This window comes from Capricornis sumatraensis, chromosome 1 (assembly GCF_032405125.1).
Source record: "Capricornis sumatraensis isolate serow.1 chromosome 1, serow.2, whole genome shotgun sequence".
Classification (NCBI taxonomy): Eukaryota; Metazoa; Chordata; class Mammalia; order Artiodactyla; family Bovidae; genus Capricornis; species Capricornis sumatraensis.
Window position 1 is genome coordinate 1,631,322 of NC_091069.1, and position 22,653 is coordinate 1,653,974.

General features: G+C 63.4%; 1 protein-coding gene across 2 annotated transcripts in view; it reads right to left on the reverse strand.

Annotated features, from left to right (window-relative positions):
* COL5A1 (collagen type V alpha 1 chain) overlaps window positions 1-22,653 on the reverse strand; it is a 144,272-nt gene that overhangs the window by 51,639 nt on the left and 69,980 nt on the right. For both annotated transcript variants that reach the window (XM_068981840.1, XM_068981831.1), the window contains exons 12-28: window positions 19,889-19,963; window positions 19,066-19,158; window positions 17,625-17,681; window positions 16,743-16,796; window positions 16,381-16,434; window positions 15,030-15,083; window positions 13,845-13,898; window positions 12,637-12,690; window positions 11,625-11,669; window positions 10,776-10,829; window positions 10,208-10,252; window positions 9,728-9,781; window positions 9,468-9,512; window positions 8,505-8,558; window positions 4,400-4,444; window positions 4,015-4,068; window positions 594-638 (exon numbers count right to left, since the gene is read on the reverse strand). In XM_068981840.1, the coding sequence (XP_068837941.1) occupies window positions 594-638; window positions 4,015-4,068; window positions 4,400-4,444; window positions 8,505-8,558; window positions 9,468-9,512; window positions 9,728-9,781; window positions 10,208-10,252; window positions 10,776-10,829; window positions 11,625-11,669; window positions 12,637-12,690; window positions 13,845-13,898; window positions 15,030-15,083; window positions 16,381-16,434; window positions 16,743-16,796; window positions 17,625-17,681; window positions 19,066-19,158; window positions 19,889-19,963 (936 nt within the window). The remainder of the gene's footprint in view (window positions 1-593; window positions 639-4,014; window positions 4,069-4,399; window positions 4,445-8,504; window positions 8,559-9,467; window positions 9,513-9,727; window positions 9,782-10,207; window positions 10,253-10,775; window positions 10,830-11,624; window positions 11,670-12,636; window positions 12,691-13,844; window positions 13,899-15,029; window positions 15,084-16,380; window positions 16,435-16,742; window positions 16,797-17,624; window positions 17,682-19,065; window positions 19,159-19,888; window positions 19,964-22,653) is intronic.

The following is a 22,653-nucleotide window of genomic DNA, read 5'->3' on the forward strand; positions in this document are numbered from 1 at the left end:
GCAGGGGGACCAGAGAGAGCCTCGGTGCGGGGGAGAGAATCCCCGCCCGGCTCCCCCCACACCAGAGCCTCTGGGCCCCACCCCACGGCCGACGCGCTGGGTCAGGCCTCTGAGTGGCCGGCCCCGGCCCTCGGGAGCTGTGTCCCTGTTCACCCTTTGCCTGCTGCGGCTCTGGCCGGCTCGCAGCAGGAAGGCCGTGGTCCTGGGGGCCTGGCTTCACTGGGCGCCCCGGGCCGGCTCTATCGGCGCCCCTTTCTCAGAGTTTGCCTCGAGTGTGCATGACTGCAGGCCCGAAGCGGGGGACAGGTGGATTTGAGGAGGGGGAGACCGACCGAAGACCCCCAAGAGGGCCGGGGCCGCTACTGACGGCCTCGCAGGACGGCCAGGAGACACTCTCGGCCAGGCCGGGCTGCGGAGGGGCAGGCGGTCAGGGGCGACTCGGTCACCAGGCCCCAAGGTTCACGGGGGAGCTGTGCGCACCGCTGCTGTCAGGGAACTGGGGGCTCCCATGTCAGTGGCCCGTGGTCACTCCGGCCCCCAGGGCGGCCCTCCTGGCTCCTGGCCAGGCCCCGCGAGGAGGTGGGGACACTCACCTTCTCGCCCTTGGTGCCCTTCAGACCTCGGATGCCGTCCGCCCCCTGTGTGGACAGAGAGGGCAAGCAGTCAGGGCCCAGGCTGAGAGCGGGCCTGGCCCCCGGCACTCGGGAGGCTGAGTGCCCCCGCAGGCAGTCCTCAGCATCCTGGTCTCAGGGCAGAGAGTGGCCTGGGCAGGCACCCTTTCACCCAGAGCCTGTTCTCTTCCAGAAACACCCCTTTCTCTGGCTTCAGGCTCCAGAGTCAGACAGACAGGTTCAGGACCCCCTCTGTAGCCTCTGATGAGGCCCCAGACTTTTGTTCACTTGGAAAGTCAGGGTGATGGCAATCCTCACCCCATCCCTGCCGGGAAGCCCCGGGGTCTGTGCCCGGCACACAGCAGGTGCTCGATGAACAGAGCTGAGTTCCATCTGATGGTCTTCATTCTCTATTGCTATTAATGAAGTGAAGTCTCTTAGTCATGTCCGACTCCTTGTGACCCCATGGACTGTAACTTATCAGGTTACTCTGACCATGGGATTTTCCAGGCAAGAATGCTGGAGTGGGTTGCCATTTCCTTCTCCAGGGGATCTTCCTGACCCAGGGATCGAACCCAGGTCTCCTGCATTACAGGCAGATGCTTTAACATCTGAACCACCAGGGAGGCCACGTACTACTATTAATACGTGATCATTATTATAACAGCATCTAATAGCATTAATTACCACCTGGTAACACCAGCTACCTCGTCACCCTCAGTGTATCAGCTGAGGAAGTGGCTCATCCTCATGCTGAGCAAGAACGGTCAGGCAGGACCAGTCCGAGTCTGCCAGACCAGCTGAAACGGCTCCATCCCGGGGACAGACTTGGCGGCCGCAGCCCACCTGCTAGCCAGGTGCAGAGCCCGCCCTGCTGACTGCACAGGCGGCCTCAGGCCTCCGGCCTGCCTGCGGGGCCCCAGAGAGGCTGGCCTCCCGCTGGGAGCCAGCTGAGCCTGCGGCCAGATCCTTGTGCTGCCGGCTGCCCTCTTGTGGCAAGAACTCCGCTCAGAACCGGTAGCTCTGAGCCTGCGTGCAGAGGCCCTGGCGGGCTGAGAAGAGCTGCGGGGGCCGGCTCAGACAGACGCAGGGAGTGCAGAGCGGGCTCAGCCTGTGCCCCGGGCGCCACCCCAGGCCGCAGTCTGCTCCCGGACAGAGGGGAGGCCAGGGACCCTGAAACCCTGATTTCGAGGGGCTCTCTGGCACCTGCTCTCCAGCACCTTGCCCAGCAGGCCAGGTGAGCTTCCCTCCCCACGCCCGTCCAGACCTGAAGTTCTACAGCCTCAGGGCCCGTCCGAGGCCAGGGAACAAGACCAGGGCTTCCCGGCCTGAGCGCTGGTGCCTTGGGGTCTGGATGGTTCTTTGTTGCGAGGCTGCCCGGGCAAGTAGCGGGTGGAGCAGGCTTGCAGACCGCTGCCCCTCAGTAGCCCCTGAAGTAGCCCCTCCAAGCTGTGGCGCTCAGAAACGCCTGCAGGTGTCCCTGGGGGGAGACTCCGCCCCGGGTGAGAGACCTGGACCAGAACACCCACCACGGCCCTGGTGGCCCAGTATCTGGGGAGGGAGAGCCAAGGCCACAGAACAGTGCAGCGGCAGGGCCCTCTGGGTCTCCATCTGTGAGGGCACGGAGGTGGACGGGGCTTCCCAGGCCTGGAGTGGATTCACGTGGGGGGCTTCCACCAGCCCCCCAGCCCCGCGGGGGCTCAGCAAGAGGCCGTGCGACTCATAGTCAAACTCAACGGATCCCTGAGAAAGGGCTAAGTCGGGGGCAACCAGCAGAGGCGAAAAGGTCAGTGAGGTCAAAGAGCTCAGGGGGCCCCTTTCTAGGGGGAGGAAAGCGGAGGGCCTTGGTCTCCCACGGCAACGGTGACACTTGGGCCGGCCTGCACCTCTGCGGTCACCGCCCTCCGGGCCTCGTCACACCAGGGGCTCCGCGGGTGTCCAAGCACACGGGCATGAGAACCCACTAATCCAAGAAAACAGCGTCCGGCCTTGCTCTCCCTCCCGCCCTCCGCTCGCCCGTCTAGCGGGACGGCCCGTGTCTCGGATGAATTCTCATCAGGCCGACATGGTGAGCACGTTCTCCCTGAGCACCTTGGAGCAGACACCCTCCCAGCTCACAGCAGCAGCGCCCCGCGCTTGGCTGCGGCTGGCGGCTGGCGCAGGCTCGTTGTGCGACCAAAATTTGTAAGATAGACATGCTCCGAGCGCACACGATCAGCACGGCGCTAGATGGCTGCCCTTGTAAACTCATCAGGCAGCGCGCGGGCCGAGGGCCTGCTTCAGAGAGAGACGCCGCCATCCAAGGTTCCCGACCTTGGAACACCTCGACTCCGGGAAATGGAAGCTGGGGCCCCTTGGGGTCAGGATAGGGCCCTTGACTAGGGATAAGTGAGTCTAGGGTGAGTCCTGAGTCCTGCGTGGATTTGAGGGGAGTTGCGGGGAGGTCCCTAAAACACGAAATCTTGGGTTCTCCTTCCTCCACCCCACAGGGCAGATGTGCACTCTGACGTGCAAAACGCTTGAAAGCATAAAGGAGCGTGAACGACACGGGTGGGGACTCCAGAGCTTACGGGCGTGTTCACGCAAGCCCTCCCAGATAAACAAGATGTTACACACGTACATACACGTGGTCCTTCACACCAAATGGCAGTTGTTCTGAAGGAAAGAGCCACCCTTAGCTCTCCTGTGGGTGGGAAGCCTGTGACTGAAGGCCAGGCAGCGACCCCACCCGAGGAGGAGGGGCTCTCGGCGCTCACACCGGGGGCGCCTGTCTGCGGGTGCATGTTCAGAAAGCATTGCACAGCACAAAGCGAACGGTCGGCTCGGGGCGAACTGACAGCCGTGTGCCGGGGCACTGGGGCTGCACACCCGTTTAATGAGGTTCCAGGAGCCTTTCAACCGGGTGTAAATAGATGGAGTCTCCCACGGACACACCCCCCAATGGCAAGGTCTGCCCAGACGTTGCTGATGGGGACAGTCTCTCTGTCTCAACATGCGAACGGTCCAGAAGAAAACGTCCCAAACTTCCCAGGAAAGGGCCCCCAGTTCCGTGCTTGGGCTCAGGACAGCCACCCTGAGGGACTCCAAGACCAACAGGCCACTCAACAGGGACTGTTTAAGAGCAAGGGCGAAGGGTGCCCCGCGTCCTGGAGAAGGCCACCACCAAGCTGCCTGCGCTGCCCCAGACGCCGAGGGCGTGCCCTGCTCCGTGGGAGCCCCTCCCGGCCCCCGGGGCCCCTCCATCACCCGCTTGGGCTCACATGCCGGGAGCCGATCACCCAGACCAGGGCTGCCCCCTCATGGGCGGGCGGGAGGTTAAAGCACAGGATCCCTAACACAGGTCCAGCCGTGCCCCAAAGCCCTGACCCCGACCTCCAGCAAAACCCCAGGCTGAGACGCTCACCTTGACTCCGCGAGGACCTGGGTAGCCGATTGGACCCTGGGGGCCAGGTGGACCCTGAAGCCAGACGGAAAACTGTGTTAGGCCAATCTTGGGTGGATGACATGGGTTCACTCCGAGTCACCCTGGGTCCTTCCAGCACAAGCCGGAAAGCAGGCCTGCCCCCAGCACACTGCCCTCTTGCTGCGAGCAGAGCGGATGGGTGTCTCAGGCCAGGCCTGAAGGAGGAGACACGTGGGCACCACCCAGCTCCATGGGGAAGGGGGCCCCGCAAGGGGTCTTCTCGGGATGGATGCGAGCAGGGCAGGGGTCCCAGATCAGAGGGGGGCCCAGTCCCACCCATCCTGAGGGAGATGCTGGAGGGGCCAGGGGTGCAGCCAGTACCCACCTGCCCTCCCTTCTCTCCTGGAGGGCCTTCTTTGCCAGGGTGCCCCTGTTGGGAAAGAGAAGGCTGACGTTAGTCAGTAGCCGCTGGGAATGCAGGCTTCGCCCACAGCGGTCTCCAGTGTGAGGGTCAGAGCCCAGGTCCCTCCTGCTCCTCCCCACAGCACCTCGGTGCCCCCGCCCTTTGGCCCCGACCCTCAGTGGCTTCATCTGTTAAGATGGGAGCGATGCCGGGGCGCAGCAACGGCAGGGGACGCGCTTCCAAGCCCACAGACAGGGCCCAGCCCCAGTGTGTGCCGGGGCCCCGACCCAGCCCGCGCCCAGCCTGCAGTGGGCGGGGTCAGTGACAGCAAGGCTGTGTGTTCAAGGTCAACCAGCAAAACCACACCGGTGGCCAAGCAAGGACGGGGAAGGAGGACCCGACCCCCCAGGCTCCCAGGCCCCCCAGGCCTTCAGACGCCACCCCAGGTGACACAGATGAGGAGGGAAGCTGGGGGCAAGGGGAGAATCCCCCAAGAGGCGCAGAGCGGTGGCCCCAGGAACTGCTCACGGCCCTCTCTACCCCGGTGCCATCAATCCATTCTCAGGAACTTCACCTTCGCTGACTTTCAGACCCAAGCTGGTCACTAAGTTCAGTGCCTCTGAGCTCAGGAGCCAAACACGGACGATAAAAACAGAACCTGAGTGTTCACTGTTGAGAAACAGGGTCCTGCCCCCAAGGGCACCAGTAAAGTGAAGGCATGCGGCGTGGGGTGAGGATGCTGGCAGGGCAGGGCAGCCTGACTCTAATCCTGGGAACCCTCGAGCCGCTGTGTGACCTTAGGTGGGTCGCTTGCCCTCTCTGGGCGTCCTCTCTCGAGGGTGTGTAACGAGAGAGTGGGCTGACTGCTCTCAGCTCGATCCTTCCAAAGTTCTAGGGCTCCATTGTGGGGACGCGGGTCTCACCCATTTGCACACACGATTTGCGTGGTTCTTTTTAGTCTGCGATCATTGTGAACTGCATTTGATGCTCTGCAGACAGTCTGAGGCGGCGGCCACATGAGGGGAGAACGCGGAAGCTCCTCTGCTGGGGGGGTGGTACCCCGGGGGCCCGTGACAGCCTGAGGCGGCGGCCACATGAGGGGAGAGCGCGGAAGCTCCTCTGCTGGGGGTGGGGTACCCCGGGAGCCCGTGAGGACAGTCAGGCGCTGGTTGGACCACGCCTGCGGCCGGGCCCGGAGGGGACACGCGGCCCGCCCTCCACCTTCCCGGGCCCCAGGCCAGCGGGGCTGCACCTAGACGTGCCCCTGCCCCGGGGCCGCTGGAGAAAGCGGAGGCCTCCTACCCCGCCACATGGGCAATTCCTGGGCCTTTCGTGCCGTTTCCACCAAACCTCGAGTTTCTCCGAGAAGGGACTGAGGTCTCGGGCAGCCGGTGGTGAAGCCCAGGCCCCGGACACAAACGGGCAGGGACCCCACATCTGGGGGCAAGCCAACCCTCCACCTAGAGATGACCTTACTTACACGGTGGCCCTAAGGACAGACCTGGGGACTCGCCGAGTGCTCCAGGGGTTAAGAATCTGCCTTGCAATTCAGGGGACTCGGGTTCAACACCTGGTCAGGGAACTAAGATCCCACGTGTCTGGGGGCAACTAAGCCTGCGTGTCACAACTGACCTGACCACTGTGTTTGGGGGGGCACTGGGGTTTTTTGGGGTACGCTGAACAGCTTTCAGGATCTTAGTTCCCCAACCAGAGATTGAACCCTTGTTCCTGCAGAGGAAACACTCTGTCCTAAGTCCTGAACCACCAGGGAAGTCCCCACCGCGATCACTGCTGTTGGAATGGAGGCCGGGCGTCTAAGCCGTGTTCCCAGGATGACAGCTGCTTTGTGGGGGGAGCACCGCCCTCACGTATTTTGAGCGTTTGCAAAGGGAAATCCATCCGAGTCATAGGGGCCGACTTCCCGCCATGAAAGGCCGGCCGTCTCCACCCTCTTTCCGCTCGCTGACCTCTCCCCAGAATCCTGTAACCAGCAGGATTTTATAATGGAAAAGTAATAAAGCTTAAATTATGTATATTTGATATTTTCTGATTAAAAAAGTAACATGTTCACTGTAGACAAATGGAAAAATAATAAAGCTCATTTGTATTTGATATTTTTCTGATTAAAAAAGGAATATATGCTCATTGTAGATAATTAGGCAAGTGGAAGAGAAAATTAAACCCCTTCGCAACCTCGCCACGCACAGTAACGGCGGCCAAGGGTGCGAGGCGCTGCAGCTCATCTGTTTGTTCTGCGCGTTTGCGTGCAAAATTGGCATCAGAAGACGTACTTTTAATTTAGTATTATTTCACGAGCATCTCCTGTCACTGAACACTTGCTGGAATTTGATTTTTCCTGGCTCTGTGATGTTCCCGAGAGCCTGTGATTCACTATGCGAACCCTGTCGTGTGTGCCTGGAACGACTTCTCGATGAGTCCAGAGCAGCGTCTGCCCTGAAACCTCTCACTCTTCTCAGCGGCTCTGAAATCTATCTTCCTTTTGTTCTTAAACCACACCAAACCAACACAAAGGGGGAGAGGGACAAGTTTCCTCTTTACAGTTGCGACCACGCGACGCCTCCGTAAGGAGAGGCTGCAGACCCTCTGTCTCCTCCCCATTCAACCTGCGATGAGGGCTGCATGTCCCTGACTCCCCGGGCTGGGTCCCCTTAAAGGCCTCTCTTTCCCCACAGCATCCGAAAGGAAACCGGTGACCCTTCGGGGACTCTAGTTGTTGGAACTTCAATTCAGAAGGGGAACTCCAGGTAAGGTCAGGGAACTAGGGGCCACGCGGCCACCCCCTTCCCAACATGCCGTGTGCTAAGTCACGTCTAACTCCTGTGACCCCACAGATGTAGCCGCCAGGCTCCTCTGTCCACGGGATTCTCCAGGCAAGAAGACGGGAGTGGGTTGCTGTGCCCTCCTCCAGGGGACCTTCCCAGCCCAGGGACTGAACCCGTGCCTCTTACGTCTGCGGCACTGGCAGGCAGGCACTGAGCCGCCCGGGGGTGCGCCGTGGGAAACGCCCACGGACGCCCGCCACTGCAGCAAAGGGAAGCAGTGGCCGGGACGACGCAGGCCCACCTGCGCTCGGGGCCCGACCCCCGAGGACGGATCAGGTGGCTGTCATGTTGCCACGTCACTTCTTTTCCTAATTTTCCAGAAGCAGGTATTCTATCATCAGAAAGCAGTTAGGTGTCGATGTATGCGAAAGCACATAAAAGCCACGCTGCCAAGTTCTCATCTCTTCGCACCAAACTCAGGTCAGAGACTGAGCTCCCCCACCGCCCCGAAGCAGCTCAGGCAGGAACGAGACTGTGATTTGCGGGCTCAGATAAAGCCTGTGGTGGGTGACTCTCGGGACCAAAGGATTTTCAGAGAGAAAAACAGAGAAACAGGCCCTGCCACGTGCCAGCCAACCACCAATCGACGGTTGGCGGGCTGAGCTTCTCAGCTCACTTCTAATGGCGCTATTAACAGAGCAAAATAACTGTGTCTGAAACAATTAATTTCGCTAATCATTCTCTAAAACAGGCTCTCTAGTTGGCATCAATTAGACACACTAAAAATAACCGAGAAGTAGAAAGCCCATTGGCAGCTCACGCGGAGGCTGGTGGGTGCGGACGGGCCCGGCTTTTGTCACTGTCCCGCCCCCGCCCTCACAGCTTGGCCACGGACGGGTTTGTCCCTCACTCCCTGCTTCTAGGCGGCATCTACTTAGCTCCACAGCTGCGTGTGCACAGCCCGCTTCCCAGTGCGTGATCGCTAAAAATACACGCGCGCGGGCGACACACGCGCGGGCCCGGAGCCCAGCCGCCCTCGTTACAGCTGAAAGTGCGGGGCGGCGTGGGCAGTGGATGTTCCAACGCGTGCAGCTACCAGCGCGTGATGGAAAGCATGGCCAAAACCCAGTAAATTCCTGAGCCATCAGAGAGGTCTTCATCGAAGGAGCTGGAAGAGGCAACGTGGGCCAGGCATGCAGCCAGCTCCAGAGCTGGGGAGGGGCCGTCTGCCTGGGTTCCCGGCCCCCACCCTTGGGTGGACAGGGGTTGGGGGGTGTGAAGGTTGAGGGGGCCAGAGTACTCACCGGGGGTCCATCAGCACCAGGCATTCCTGGGAGGCCGGGTTTGCCCAGTGGACCCTAGAACATACCAGAGACTTCATGAGCTGATGCCCCGGGGTGCCCTTGGCTGCCCACCCTCTCTACACACCCTCAAAGTCACTCTTCAACATATCTGCTCAAAAAGCATTTGCTTAAAAAGGCGGCTCAGAGGCGCCGCTTCTGCGGGCTTCGCCCAAAGACGGAGGACTCTCTGGTAGGTCCAGGGCCTTCGGGTTTGGCTACTGGAACAAGACAACCACCCACTGGAGACAGGAGTGGGGGCTGTGATGCCCTGAGAACTGCCCCCCAGAGGACATCCTGGCTGTTGCCAGCCCAGTGTTGGGTTTACTGGACACTTGGGGCTGAACCAGAGCCAGGCCAGGGCCCAGGCTGTCTCCCCAGCACGTGGGCTCAGGGCACCCAGGATGTGTTTAGAGTTGGCAAATTTAGCAAAAAGAAAACAAGGCCAACAACAACGAAACAGGTGGCTCTGTGCTAAGTCACGTCGGTCGTGTCTGACTCTGTGCGACCCCGTGGACTGTGGCCGGCCAGGCTCCTCTGTCCATGGGATCCTCAGGCAAGAGCACTGGGGTGGGTTGCCACGCCCTCCTCCAGGGGATCTTCCTGACCCAGGGATCAAACCCGGGTCTCTTCTGCCTCCTGCCCTGGCAGGCAGGTTCTCTACCACTAGCGCCACCTGGGAAGCCTAACAAAATGAGATGCCCAGCTAAACGGATTTCAGACAACAGAGTTCAGATTTCACTGGGCATCCTGGATCTGGTTTTCTTTCTGAATCTGGCAACCTTACATCAACGCATAACTAAAGCAGGGAGGCAGGAGGGAGGGACAGGGCCACAGCAGGGCCGGCGGGGCGCTGGCGGGCGCCGTGCCCCTGGGCTGGGAGGCGCCCCACCACAGGCTCGCCCATGCCCGGCGCGGCCAACCTACCTTTTCTCCTGGGGGCCCGATTGCGCCCTGGGGGCCCGGGAGACCCTGGAGGGAGAGAGCGAGCGGGGAAGGTTGGGGATTTCTCGACCCAGAACCCCTCCCCGCCGTCCGCCCATCATCCCCCAGCCCCGTCCCAGACCACCCCCAGGCCGCAGGCCCTGCTGGCCGACTGGCAGCGCAGGGCGGCGCTCAGCGGCCACTCAGACCCCGGGTTCCGTCCCCCAGCTCCCGCTGCCCACGAGCCCGCCCCGCTCACTCACCTGGGCACCTGGGTTGCCCTGCTGCCCCGGGGGGCCGGGCTCCCCCTGGGGACCCTACGGAAACAAAAGCAGGCACTGAAGGGGGCTGCGGAGCTCTCGAGCCCAGGCGGGAAGCCAGACCCGGGGCCCCCGGCTGGTGCGGGCGAGGGTGCGGCCACCCAGGAGGGACATGAGACGGAGCCACCAGGAGGAAGCTTCTATTCAGGTCACCCACTTCTATCACGGGAGACCCACGCGACGCGTCTCGGTGGGCGCTGTCACAGCCCCTGCCCTCAACCAGCTCGGCCGGGGGATGAGGACGCCGTGGCCCTGTGTCCCCCGGGCTCGGGACGGGGCAGGGCCTCAGCCCGTCCTCTCCTGCAGGAGGCCTGCACCTCCCAGCCCAGCCCCCTCTGTCGGGGTGGCCTGAGTCCCCTTCCCGCGCCCTGCATGGCTGCTACTGCAGCGAGGCCGTGGTTGGGGCGGGACCCCAGGACTTACCACGTTGCCTTTCGGGCCTGGTTGACCGTCCATTCCCGTCACACCCTGGGTGGCATTGAAACAGAAAAGAATCAGCAAGGCTCAACAGGCAAAGCCCAGTGAGCGCGGCTTGGTCCCTGCCCATGAGGTCAGAGGATGGCTCGTCCTTCGTGGAGGGGAAAGGCTTGGGCCCAGATAAATGCTGAGATGGGCTGCAGGTTAATGGGGCTGTCGGGTTCATTGCGGGGGGCACCCTGCATTCTCGGACAGCTGGGCGGGGGGCCGGGCCCCGGGAAGCTGCCCCCAGACAGAGGCCTGCCCCACCACGGGCTGCTCTTCCCTCGAGGACTGTCGGAGAGGGTCCCGGCCAGCACACGCAGGGAGGAAACGGGCGTCCCGGGGACTTGCCGTGTGCGGGGAAGGTGGAGTGAGCCCAGCCCGCCTCCACGCCTCCACCCGCAGGGCCAGCCCCTGCCACGCCTCACACGGGCACTGGGCCGGGCGCACAGCTGTCAGTGTGGGGAGCTGCCCGCAGGACTGCGCGGGCACAGCTGGGGAGAGGGATGGGGCTGACACGCAGGGGACTTACGGGAGGTCCAGGGGGGCCTGGGGGGCCCTTCGGCCCCAGCAGACCTCGCGGCCCCTGCAGGAGGGAAGAGCAAAGAGGGTCAGACTTGGCCCAGAATCCCAGCCCCCTGCCCCGCCTCCCCTCTCAGCCCCCCAATTCCCGGTGTCTCTGCTGCCCGGGGAGTGTGGCCGACACCCCTCCCTGCCCGCTTCCTCTGCTTACCCCACCCCAGCTCTCGGCCTTGGCCCTGGGGACCAGCGGCGAGGGGGCGCCAGGACTGGTTGGGGCTCAGTCCCCATCCCTGGCCGGGTGGGCGCTGCCCCACGCCCTCGGGAGGGTCACAGCGCGGCCACAGCCTGACGTCCTGGCTGCTCCCCACCCCACACCGGCCGGCGCTTGATTTCAAGGGCCCTTCACTCTGACAGAACCTTCTCAGATGCCACGCAAGGACAACTCTTCCCACGTTCATTGCCATTTAAATGTTCTTCACAGCTTTAATACCCACTCACGTCAATGTTTTCAGGAGTTAATAACCCAGAGGCATCGCCTAGGCCCGGCTTAGAGGACAGCGGTGTGGATGAGCCTCCCTGGAGGCTAAGCAGACCCCTGGGGGCGATTCAGTCCCAGCGGGCGGGTGCATGCTGGCCCCGGGGGCCTCCATCACAGACCCCGGACCCTGCAGTTCTCTCCCTGACTCAGGCTCAGACTGACTCCTCGGCGCTGCCCTGCTCACCTCCCCGTGTGCCCCAATCCGTTCCCCAGAGTCCCCAGGTTCGTCTGTCTCAAGGCTGAGCCCTCTCTAATCTAGGCCCTGAGTCGATCCCAGAACATCAACGAGAGAACAGAACCCCAGCCGGTCCGTGGACTTACGGGCTCCCCAGGCAGCCCTCTGGGCCCGACTTCGCCATCGTCGCCCTGTGGGGGGGAGAGGCAGAGGTCAGGGGCAAGCCATGGGCCCGGGCCCGAGAGACGCCTTCCTTTCAGCTCTGCCGGGGTCTCGGGCCCGGGGCTCCTTCGGCAAACGCCAGAGCTACTCATAGTCGCTGCGGCAGCAGGGAGGGCCCGGCGTGTCCTCCTCCCGGAGGCGAAAGGTGAGGTCAGGGCTCGCAGACCACAGCCCCAGGGAGGGGAAAGCCAGGCAGAAAACACCCCTGGTTACCTGCCAGGTAGAGATGTGAAGGGTAAACTGCCTGGCAGAAAGTGGAAGGAGGCGGGAAGACGACGGATGACAGGTACAGATTTAAAGACAGGCAGGCAGAGGGGCCCATGAGAGATGGGTGATTAACAGACGACTGATGGAAAGATGCATGCGTGGATACGCAGACGGACGACAGACAGAAAGAGATGGGTGAATAGATGCAGCCCACCAGGCTCCTCCATCCACGGGATTCTCCAGGCAAGAGCACTGGAGTGGGTGCCATTTCCTTCTCCAGAGGTAGAGATGACAGATAGATGGATAGACGGATGACGGCTCGATGGAGGGAAAGCCCAGACCCCCAGCGTCCCTCCCTGCTGGGCCCACACACGCCCATCAGTCTGCCCACCTCCAGGGCAAGGACAGTCACTTTCGGGCTCTCGCCGCCTCCCTCCCTCCCCAGACCCTGCACTCCGCCCCTCGCGGCCCCGTCTGCCCCTCGCTCAGATGCTCTGCTCATCAGCTCCCCTACGAGGGCTTTCCAGAGATCACGCCCCAGGGCAACCAGTCAGAGGGCTCAGGACGCCCACATCCGTCAGCGTCAAGGTCCAAGAGCCGTGTCTACTGGAAGAAGTCGGGTGCAGCCCACTGACGCTCCCCCCCACCCGGGTGCTGGCCACCGCCAGCACCCGCAGTCTTCAAAGGAGACGGGCAGCCGGAGCGCCCGACACACAGCGGGGTACGTACCCTTTCTCCGTCTTCCCCTGGAGGTCCCGGCGGGCCGGACGGGCCAGGGTCGCCCTAGGAAGGCAAGCAGGGTCAGCGCCAGCCACCCAGGCGGATGCGCACAGCTGTCTCAAAGACCCCATTTCATCTGCTTCTGAGGCTGACAATCCCACTCTGCTCCTGGGCCTTTCCCACGGTCACAGAGGACCGTTCGGAAAACACAGTGCCTCCTGGCTCGTCGGGAGGCATGGCTGGCCGGCAGGATGCTCCCCCGGGCTCGAAGTCCTGGAGGCGGGTCAGCTAGGGTGGCACAGAGGTCCCGCGGGCACCCCAGGACCCACGGCAGGGGTCTCCCTGCCGACCTCTCCCTGTGAAGCAGGCTGCACCCCAGCCCCACACTGGCCCCCGAAAGGGCCACTGCTCCACACTGTGAGGGTCAGCGCTGGCCCAGCCGGCACCCTGCAGCCTCAGGCCCTGCACACCATCGGTGCTCAGCGCCTGCTCATCGGTGGCCCAGCCTGATCGGGGTCCCCGGGGTCGGGGGTGGAGCGTGGCCGCAGCAGCTCTGGCTACAGCCGCCTCCCAAGGCAGCACCGGCGTGATGGGCAACCCGTGTGACAAAGCCAGCATGTGTGTGGGCGTGCGTGTGTGCACACGTGGGTGCCGTACACACACGCATGTGCCTGCGTGTCCAGGACGTGCCAAAACATCAAAGAAGAATCAACAGCATCAGAGGAAACAGGTGAGGGAGGAACCATCCTCGGAGCTGCTGGGTGCGTCAGCCACAGACGCCTGAGTCGCGTCAGACGAGCCCGGCCACAGCCCCCGCCCCGACGGCTGTCCACGGGGAGGCCACGTGGGGCCAGCCCACGTCCCAGAGTCGCCCCTCAGTGGTGCAGGGAGTTCCGGTCGGCCCCTGCAAGGGCAGCTGTCGGGTTTCCTGATGGTGTGGAGGCCCCTGAGCAGAGGGGGCCTCCTGCTGCCTGGCCCCTTTGAGGGGCGGACCCCAGTGGCCCTTTCGCCGTCAGCAGCGGGGGAGAATCGGGCCCTCCGTGGGCTGAGCTCGTGTCCCTCCCCAGGACGTCCCATCCACATCCGGCCCCACCCCCACAAGGCTCACTTAGCCACCACCCTGGGATCGAGGGCCTGGCCCCCCAGGAAGCCTAAGGCTGCCCTGAAGGGCCCCCAACAGGACCTCTGCCCGTGGCCCCCAGACAGCACTCACTCACCCGGTGGCCTTTCTCCCCTGGCAGCCCCGCCAGGCCATCGAAGCCGCGGTCACCCTGCGGGGAGGACAGAGGGCAGCTCAGCACAGGCCCCACGGCCCCTCTGCGGGCCCCGGGCAGCAGTCCACACAGCATCTGCACACCCGGGGCCCCCACTGGCCTCCCCCCAGCACACCAGCCACAGCCCGGGGTCCACGTTCCCATCTCTTTCCCCCAAACCCCAACCAAGGCCACTCAGAGACAAACGGCTTCAATCCCAGGGCCACGGACAGTGCGACCTGTCCACGGAGACCTGAGACGCTGAGGGCAGCAACGCCCGTGAGTGTGCGTGCACACGTAGTCGCGCGACACACCAGGGCCCACCCCGGAGGAGCACCTTCTCGTGTGGTGGACGGCTGGGCGCCGCCCTTGGGCCCTCGGACACCCCGGTTCCCTGGCCAGCCCTCCTCCCGCCGCCCAGGGGGCCTCCTGGAGCCCAGCTGCCCGCCTCGTGTGTGCTGCAAACCACACAAGGGAAGGCTAGGTCAGCCTGGAATGCTTTTTGCTGTTGAAACAAGATGGTAACCTACTGGGACAGACTCAGGAAGCGTCTCCTCTTTTGTCACCAAAGCTCCCTGAGACCAGAAGGGCTCCAGGTTCGCTTAGGACTCACAGGGGGCACCCGGGGGCCGACCCACGCCAGCTCTGGAGTGGGCAGGGGCAGCACCCCTGAGAACAGCTGCCATCCCCACTGCGGGCTCCTCGTATGGCCCTGGACAAACTCTTGCAGGGGGAGAAGGAAGGTACCAAGAATGGGGCCGGTCCACCCCAGATTCGGGGACAAGCCACCGCACCATGGCGGCCGGGGGCCATGGGCTGCCCTGGGCTGCAGCCTCCTCGGCCAGGGCAGAGTCTGCCCGCAGACACACCCGAGCTCCCCGGGTGCAATGCCTACTCGCTCCCTGCAACCTGAGGAGCTTGACTCCCCGACATGGGCAAGAGGACTCCCTGCCCTCGGACTTGAGTGACCCATGGAAAGTCACCCGCCAAGCCCTGTCTTCCTGTCCACGTGCCGGAGGGCCTGGTCCACACTGACCCTTCCTGCCCCCGGACGAGTGCACGCGCCCCATCACCACCATACTCGTCACAGGTCGGCAGCAGGGGTGATGCTGACCGCGCGGGCACCAGGGGGCGGAGACCGGCACCTACCTTGGGGCCAGTCTGCCCGGGCATCCCTCTCGCTCCGTCACTGCCGGCTCGGCCCTGGAACAGAGCGGGGCAGGGTGTCAGCACAAAGCAGCGGCCAGCGCACGGAGGGCCCTGAGGAGGGGCTCCCTGTGACGTCAGACAGAGGGCCCCACAGCCCCCGCAGCGGGCTGGCCCAGAGGACCCAGACAAGGAGTCCCGGCTCGCTGTTCACCAGTCCTGGTCTTCCCGAGCCTGACCGTCCTGAACCTCAGAGCAGGCACAACACAATAAACCACCTAAGTGTCTGCCCCGGGCCGCCGAATCCCAGCAGAGGCCAGGAGTCTAAAAGGTGGCCCTTTCAGAAATGGCCGTGCGCCCCGCTGCCCCCGGGGCCCTGAGGGGCCAACTCGAGGCAGCCGTGCTTGAGAGCCGTTCCGTCTGTGACTCCCCTTCTAACTACGATTAACTCCCGGGACGGAGGCCCCCGGACCGCTCGGGAATGACTCTCTTTTGCCTCGATTGCTTTGCAACTAGAGCGGGAACTGGCAGACGGTGGTCAACACTCCTTGCAGAGGTTCCTCAGCACAAGAAACGAGTATTCCTTTCACTCAGCAGAAACATTCAGCTGATGGAAAGATCTGCTAGTGAGAGTTTGATGTGGGTTAATTAGGATTTCCCAAGCTGGCATGGACACTGTTCATTAATTTACGTTGGGTGAGAAAGGCACGCGGCCTCTGTCAGTCAGGATGGTCACCTGGAGGCCAAGCAGTTCCCTCCACTAACATGCCAGCCCGGATAGAGAATCTCGGAGGCTCGGGATGGGGGGCAGTGCGGTGGGGGTCTGAGAAGCCACCCGGCTATTTCCCCCAACAAAACTGAAGCCATTTCTGGAGAAAAGAGGCTGCCCCAGAGAAGGAAAGACCACTGATTATTTTGTCTTCTACGTGCTTGCTCCCAAACAACCTGGGAAACTGCTTTAATTCAAACTGTGGGTTAACAGGGAGCTCAGCTCGGGGCTCTGTGATGACCTAGGGGTCGTGCCGGGGGGCTGGGAGGGCGACTCAGGACGGAGGGGCTGTGGGTGCGCTCGTGACTCAGGACAGGGGCTGCGGGTGTACTCGCAGCCGACTCACACCTTTGCACGGCGACTAACACAACAGTGCAAAGCGATTCTGCTCTGATTTAAAAGAACACGCTAAACTGCGTTCAGATGCTCCGGACAGAGGCTAGGGGCAGGGGAGCTCGCTGCCGTGGGATGGGACCCACCCAGCCCTGGACGCAGACGTGCCCTCTGAAGGCGGGGGAGCCCGGCCAGCGAGACGCAGCGGCACCGCGGCCAACACAGCGCCGACTCCCGCCGAAACACACTCACCCTTCTCCCAGGCTTTCCTGCCGGGCCAGGCGGGCCCTGCACACCCCGCGGACCCTGTCCGGGATCAAAGGGCAAAGGTCAGTAGCGTATCCACTTTTCTCGGAGGACAAAGCCAAGCCTGGCCCCTGTGCTCATCCCCCTGGCTGCCCAGCGGCCTGCACGCGGCACCACGCGGACAGGCGCAGGGTCCGAGGCCCTGAGCCAGGGCGGGGCGGGAAGCAGCCCACGCGGTCCCGCTCCGGACCCCACGGCTGCTCCGCCTCCAGCTTTGCATCAGAGAGGGCAGCTCCCCCCACTTCCCTGACCAGAGGCAGTGACAGGGCTCCATCTCCCCGGAGAGAAGAAGGCCCCGGGGTACATACCTGAGGCCCCATGTCTCCTGGCTCGCCCTTCAGACCTCCGCTCCCAGGAGGGCCCTGGGGAGACACGCCCGGTTAGGGGGCGCCCGGCACAGGTGTACTGGCTGTAGGGGTGGCTGAGGAGGACGGGGTGGGGGGAGGGACCCGGGGCTGCCCCGCTGGTCAGAGCCCCGACAGAGCCCGCCTGCCGCCTTGGACACACCCCGAGAGACAAGCAGTCATTTTCCTGGTTTGCATCTCGTCCCGGGTTGGAGGGAAACCCTGGACGGGGGCGCAGGGGACCCCTGAGCTCAGCACACGCTTGCTTCTCTCCAGGACGGATCTGCCCACCATCCATCACAGCCGCAGTGCAGGGCCGCGTGTGGACATCCTTGTCCACCGCAGGGCAAGACCGCCAGATGCCAGGAGGGCGCGAAATACACCCCAGGGCCAGGGGCCAAGCCCACCCCTCCCAAGGAACAGAGAGAGGACCCGTGCGCCTCGATGCCCCGGCTCCTTGCAACTGCAAGGGCCACACACACCCCCTGGAGACCCTTCCCCTGGCCCTGGGGTGCCTGGCACACGCTGCCCAAGGAGTCGGGCGGGAATCAGGGTCTGACTCATGCTGAACTAGTCTGGACGGTAAACAGTGGTCTGGATGGTAAATAGCCTCAAAAGAAAGAGGCTCGGAGCCCCCAGGGTGGTGCGGCATCTGATCATTAGCACCCATCTGCAGCCACACAGCTGCATAAGTGCAACGGCTTCCCTGCCCCGAGGGCAGCCCCGGCCTCTGGTGCCCAGGGCGCACCTCCCCCCGCCGCAAGAGGCTCTGACCCGGTGAGCTGGGAGCCTGATGGGCAGGGGCCAGCGAGCGGCACCCACCCCCACACCCCCAAGATGACTTACCATGGGACCCGGTCTCCCAGTGAGACCCATCGGGCCAGCAGGCCCCCTCAACGCGAGCTGCAAGGCAAAATGGGACATGCTGAGGAACAGCTGGTTTACCTGTCCGGACAGGTGGGGAGGGGCCGGTGTGAGAGGCCAAGGACAGGAGCCTCTGTGGGGGGAGGTCACAGGGACCCTGGACCCACCTCCTTCCACCCTCTGGGCTCCCGGCGACAAGCACCAACAGGGCGGCAGCCGGGTAGGTGCCCACTCACCACTTTGGGGAGGGGTGCCCCGAGCCTTGGGCTGACCCTTCCTTCTCCCCACCCGCCCCACCATCAGTCCCGCACCCTCACAGGGAGCGTGAAACGCGGCTGCCCTGGGGGGCTGGCTGGGCGTGTGTTGTGCACGAGCTGAATCACACATTCCCCGAGAAGCACTTCCGGCACCCAGGGGTTACATCGGGGAGCCTTCAGGGCTGAATGAAGCCCCTGCCCCAGCCACGGGCGGCACCCCTGCACCTCGGCCCAGGTGCCCACTGCCTGCCCGCTGCTGAGGCTCACTCCCGCCTGCTTTCTCAACGGGCCTCTTCCACACCCATCGTGCACCTGCTCCCTGCGGGACGCCATTTCAATTTTGGAAGATTCTGCGTTACAGATCTCAGGAGCCCGTCACCCACTTGGCTTCAATCAACACACCCACAGATTCAAAGGCCGGCCAGGCCGGCCCGTCAATAAGCCCAGTGGCAGGGGCGGGCTGTGTTGCCGGCTGGCTGCAGCCCACGGCCATTTTCTCCACGGCAACGACTCCGAGCTCGCAGCCCTGTAATTCATCATCCACGCGCTCTGATCGTTAGCGTCTATCTGCAGCGACAGAGCTACATAAATCTCGCCAAACGAGGGACTCCTCGGTGGCTCCTTGCGACGCCCCATTACGGGCACTCCAAGCAAGGCTGGCCCACCCCGCCGGGTGGCATTTGCTCTTGTCAACAGCAATCAGCAATCTGGAGCCTCGTCAGTTAAAACACAATTCACTCATCAGCTCGTTTGCCAAGAGCAGAGTGGTAAGGAGGCTCCTTGGGACCCTCAGGCTGAGCGAGGAGCTTTGGAGCCCACCAGCTCCCCGCACCCCGAGGTTCCGGCTTGGCCCAGCCCCATCACAAGGGGCCCCCCAGGAGGACGTGGGGCCTGTCCGTCCCAGAGCCAGTAGATGGCTGAAGAAGGTGGGTCAGCAGAAGCCAGAGAGGCTCAGAGGCTGTGTCCATACCTGGGAGCCTGGACCCTCGGTGTGGACGAGGGACCCCTGAGAAGCCTCCCCCTCTTCTCCTGGTGCTCACCAGGGCCCCCAGATGCACAGGGATGACTGGATACCCCCCGGGCTCCTGAGTCCCGGGTGAGCACCCCAAGTCAGCAACCCTGCAGGCTGGGCTCCGAGCCGCCCCCCACGCCCCAGCACCACTCACCCGGGCCTGCTGCAGGATGGCTTGAGCTTGGGACTCCTGCGCGGAGACCATGGGTCCTTTGGAGCCCGCGTCACCGCCCCCTCCGAACCGGAACTGCAGATGTAAGACTGGGGTCACCGGGGGTGCACGGACGTGGGTGTCCACTCTGGACCCCAGGGCTGAGGGTGTCCAGTGGCCTCTCAGGTGACAACAAAACCTCAGGGGCAGGGGCTGGCAGCTTCCAGCCCCGGGCCTGCCCCTGCTTATTATGCCACCCGACTTCCCACACAGGGCTACCCTGTCTCTGCCCGATAATTCCAGCCCTGGGGATTCCCCCCTGCACCCACGGCATCTCTCCTGAGACCCCAGAGCCCCGTGCCAACGCCCATGCTGAGGGGCACACGGGCTCAGGGAGAAACGGACGTCGGTCCAGACCAGCCCTCCACACTCGCCCTCCTAGCCTGGGCTCCTCAAGAGGGAAGCGGCCCAGGTCCTCTGCAGAACCCTAAGGTCAGGAGCAGGTCACATTCAAGGAGGGCGGGGGTGGCTCAGGGGTCCAAGGGAGCGGGCAAGTGTGCGGTGATGGAGGCGGACGCCACACGGCTTCTTGCAGAGCTGGGCTCTGCTCCCGCCCTGGACGCCGTCAGAGGTGGAGACCCCAACCTTGGCGTCCACCCTGCCAGGCCGGCAGGACACTCCCAGGAGCTATCTCCACAGGACAGCTGGCGTAGGCTAGAGCCCATCTGGGGTCAGGGGATCGACCCCCTGGAAGCAGCCCAGGGACCCCCCCCCAACTCTGAGCCCCGAGCCCGCTCACCCCAGCGCCACCCACAGGTACACTCACAGGCAGCATGAGCATGGTTCCAGGAGGGCCGGGCAGCCCGTCAGCGCCAGGAAGGCCTGGGCGTCCAGGGGGACCCTGCGGACAGAGGGCAGGAGAGTGGGTCAGGGCCCGGGAGGTAGCTGGACTGGGGCAACGTGAGGGGGCGGAGCCAGGACCCCAGGGAAGCGCACTGCAAGCTGGGCAACGCAGGACCCGGGCGCGGGCTGGGCGGATCCTGAGCCCAGAGGAGGGGGCTTCACTGCAGGCTGAGGCTGAGGAGACCCCCAGCAGAGCCGAGGGGAAAGGCAGAAAGCCTGGGGTCTGCGATCCAGAGGGGCAGAGGCCACCCTGTGGGAGGCAGGCAGGGGCGAGGCATCGGGGCTTCCACGGCCCAGGAGCGTCCCTGCCGGGTGTCCCCCCTGGGCTGGGCAGCCCGAGGGCCCCGGTGCTGGCGGCTGAGAGGCCAGCTCATCCCCCGGCCCCTCGGCTCTGGGGGTGGAGCAGATGCCACACGGGCCGCGTCTGCTCATTCGGACGGACACAAGGGGCTGGCGTTCCCAGGGGACGGACAGGGACATAAGGCCTCCTGAGCACTTCGAGGCCCCACCTCTGCACAGACGCCACCTCAGCGCTCACCCGGCTGGTCCCCGACACCCCCAGCCCCCGGCAGAGCCTCTGATCGATTCTGGCCCCGGTCAGGCCTAGGGGAATGCAGCGCGGATGCGTGCCCGCCTCGTCACTTCAGTCGCATCCGACTCTTTGCAACCCCGTGGGGTGTATGTAGCCCACCAGGCCCCTCTGTCCGTGGGATTCGCCAGGCAAGAGTACTGGAGTGGGGTGCCATTTCCTTCTCCAGGGGAGCTTCCCAACCCAGGGATTGGACCCTCGTCTCTGACGTCTCCTGCACTGGCTGATGGGTTCTTTACCGCTAGCGCCACCTGGAAATACCCCTGCAACATGAATAATACGGCTTCTTGTCAAAAAAGTGTTTTTATCGCTCAGCTTTTCACGGAGGCAGACAGACGCCCAAGCAGCTTGCCGTGGGCGAGGTTTGCGTGCAGACAAGTGCAGCTCACGCCCCTCAGTGAAAGAGACTGCCACTGGCCCATGGCGGGGGGGCCGGTGGAGCCTGGCACGCAGCATGTGCTCACAACTGCAGCGCGGCGCTCCCGGGGCAGATGCAACCGACTCCTGAGCCCCGGCCCAGAGGACCAAGCACGGGGATCCACCCCAGATGGGCTGGGAAGGGCACACCAGGCCCGGCCAGGCCCCCACCTGCCCGTCTTCTCCTTGGCTGTTGTTTCAATCCAGGGCCGATCCCTCCCCTTGGGAAATGTGGCAGAACACGGATGCCTGCGAAGCAGGATGTGAAGACTCCCTCTTGTTCCTCCAGGAGTAGCCGAGGATAAAAGCCTGTAGGTGCCCGGGGAGGCCAGAAGCACACACACCGAACACGTGATACGAATCTCGCCTGTGAGTCCACAGGCCAAGCGGCGGGGGGCAGTTCTCCTTTAAGGAGACGGGCTTGCACGCATGTCCGGCAGTCTGCGCCTTCCCTCTGCTGCACGTGGAGGCCTATTTGCGAGCTCAGCCTCGCTCCTTCCAGTGGCCTCGGAGGTCCCCGCCCTCACAGGCTCGTCACTGAGTGAATCCGTCCTCCTCTGATGCTTGTTTGGGTCCAGTCTTCACTAGGGCACAGGCTCCTGTGATGAAGCTTCAGGCGTCTTTCCTCGCTCTTTTTTTTTCGGCTGAGCCACCCGGCACGTGGACCTTATTCCCACCCAGGGATGGAACCTGACCCCGGAAGGGGAGGCGTGGAGCCCAGCCACTGGACCGCCAGGGGAGGTTCTAACCGTCTTTCTCAGGCAGGCGCTGGGAAGCAGAACTGCCGGGCCAGAGGGTCTCTGCAGTCCCCCCACCCCGACTTTTTATTGCTCGTAGGCACAGCTAAATGGTCCTTGCTTGCCATTTAAAAAAAAAAAAAAAATTCCCAGAGGATAAAATTTACTTAAAAAAGAAAAACCCAGGATGTGTTTTGCCAGCCAGACTTCCTCTTGGAAATTCTACCCTGACAGCTGCTCACCGCTGAGCTTTCTGCTTCTGAGTTGATCCGTGTGCCCCAGGGATGAGAGGCTGTCCACGTAGTGTTCACGCCCATGTCGTGCAGGCTCGCACATGTGCGTGTGTGTGCTGGAAACCAGGAAGCACGCTGGGGCAGCCCCTCACCCACTAAGAGCCCCCTCCTGCCCTTTCTAAGCCGTGGGGGTGAAAATTCAGCCTCGGGGCCCCAAAGCTACTTCGTCCTTGCGCTGACATTATCAACTACACTGAAAACAATTCCCAAGAGCATGCTGGTAGACAGACAAAAGTCTGGAAACCCTGCGAGAGAGAGAAGGTTTGCCTGTGGGAGAAAACTCTCCCGTTTTAAGGGATCCTCCTGACACCTTAACATCTGATGTGAGTCCCACAGTACACCGCGCCTGTACGCTCTGTATTCACCGCTGCTCGAAAAAGCCGTCAGCCAAACTCTGCCAGGCCCTGGGGTCTGTGTCTCAAAGACTCTGCCCCCCAAGCCAAAATAGGGGGCTGCATCCCAGCCACCCCGCCACCCTCCACTGGACTTGAGCTGAGGACAGGGCTGCTCTGTCCAGGGCCTGTGGCGGACACAGGGCACGGCCCAGCCACCAGGCTCAGGGCGACGTAGGAAGAGCCGCCTGGCCTTTGTGTGTCTTTTGATCAGTGCCCTGAGTGGCCAGGCAGACGCTGTAAAGCACTGGTGCTGCGGG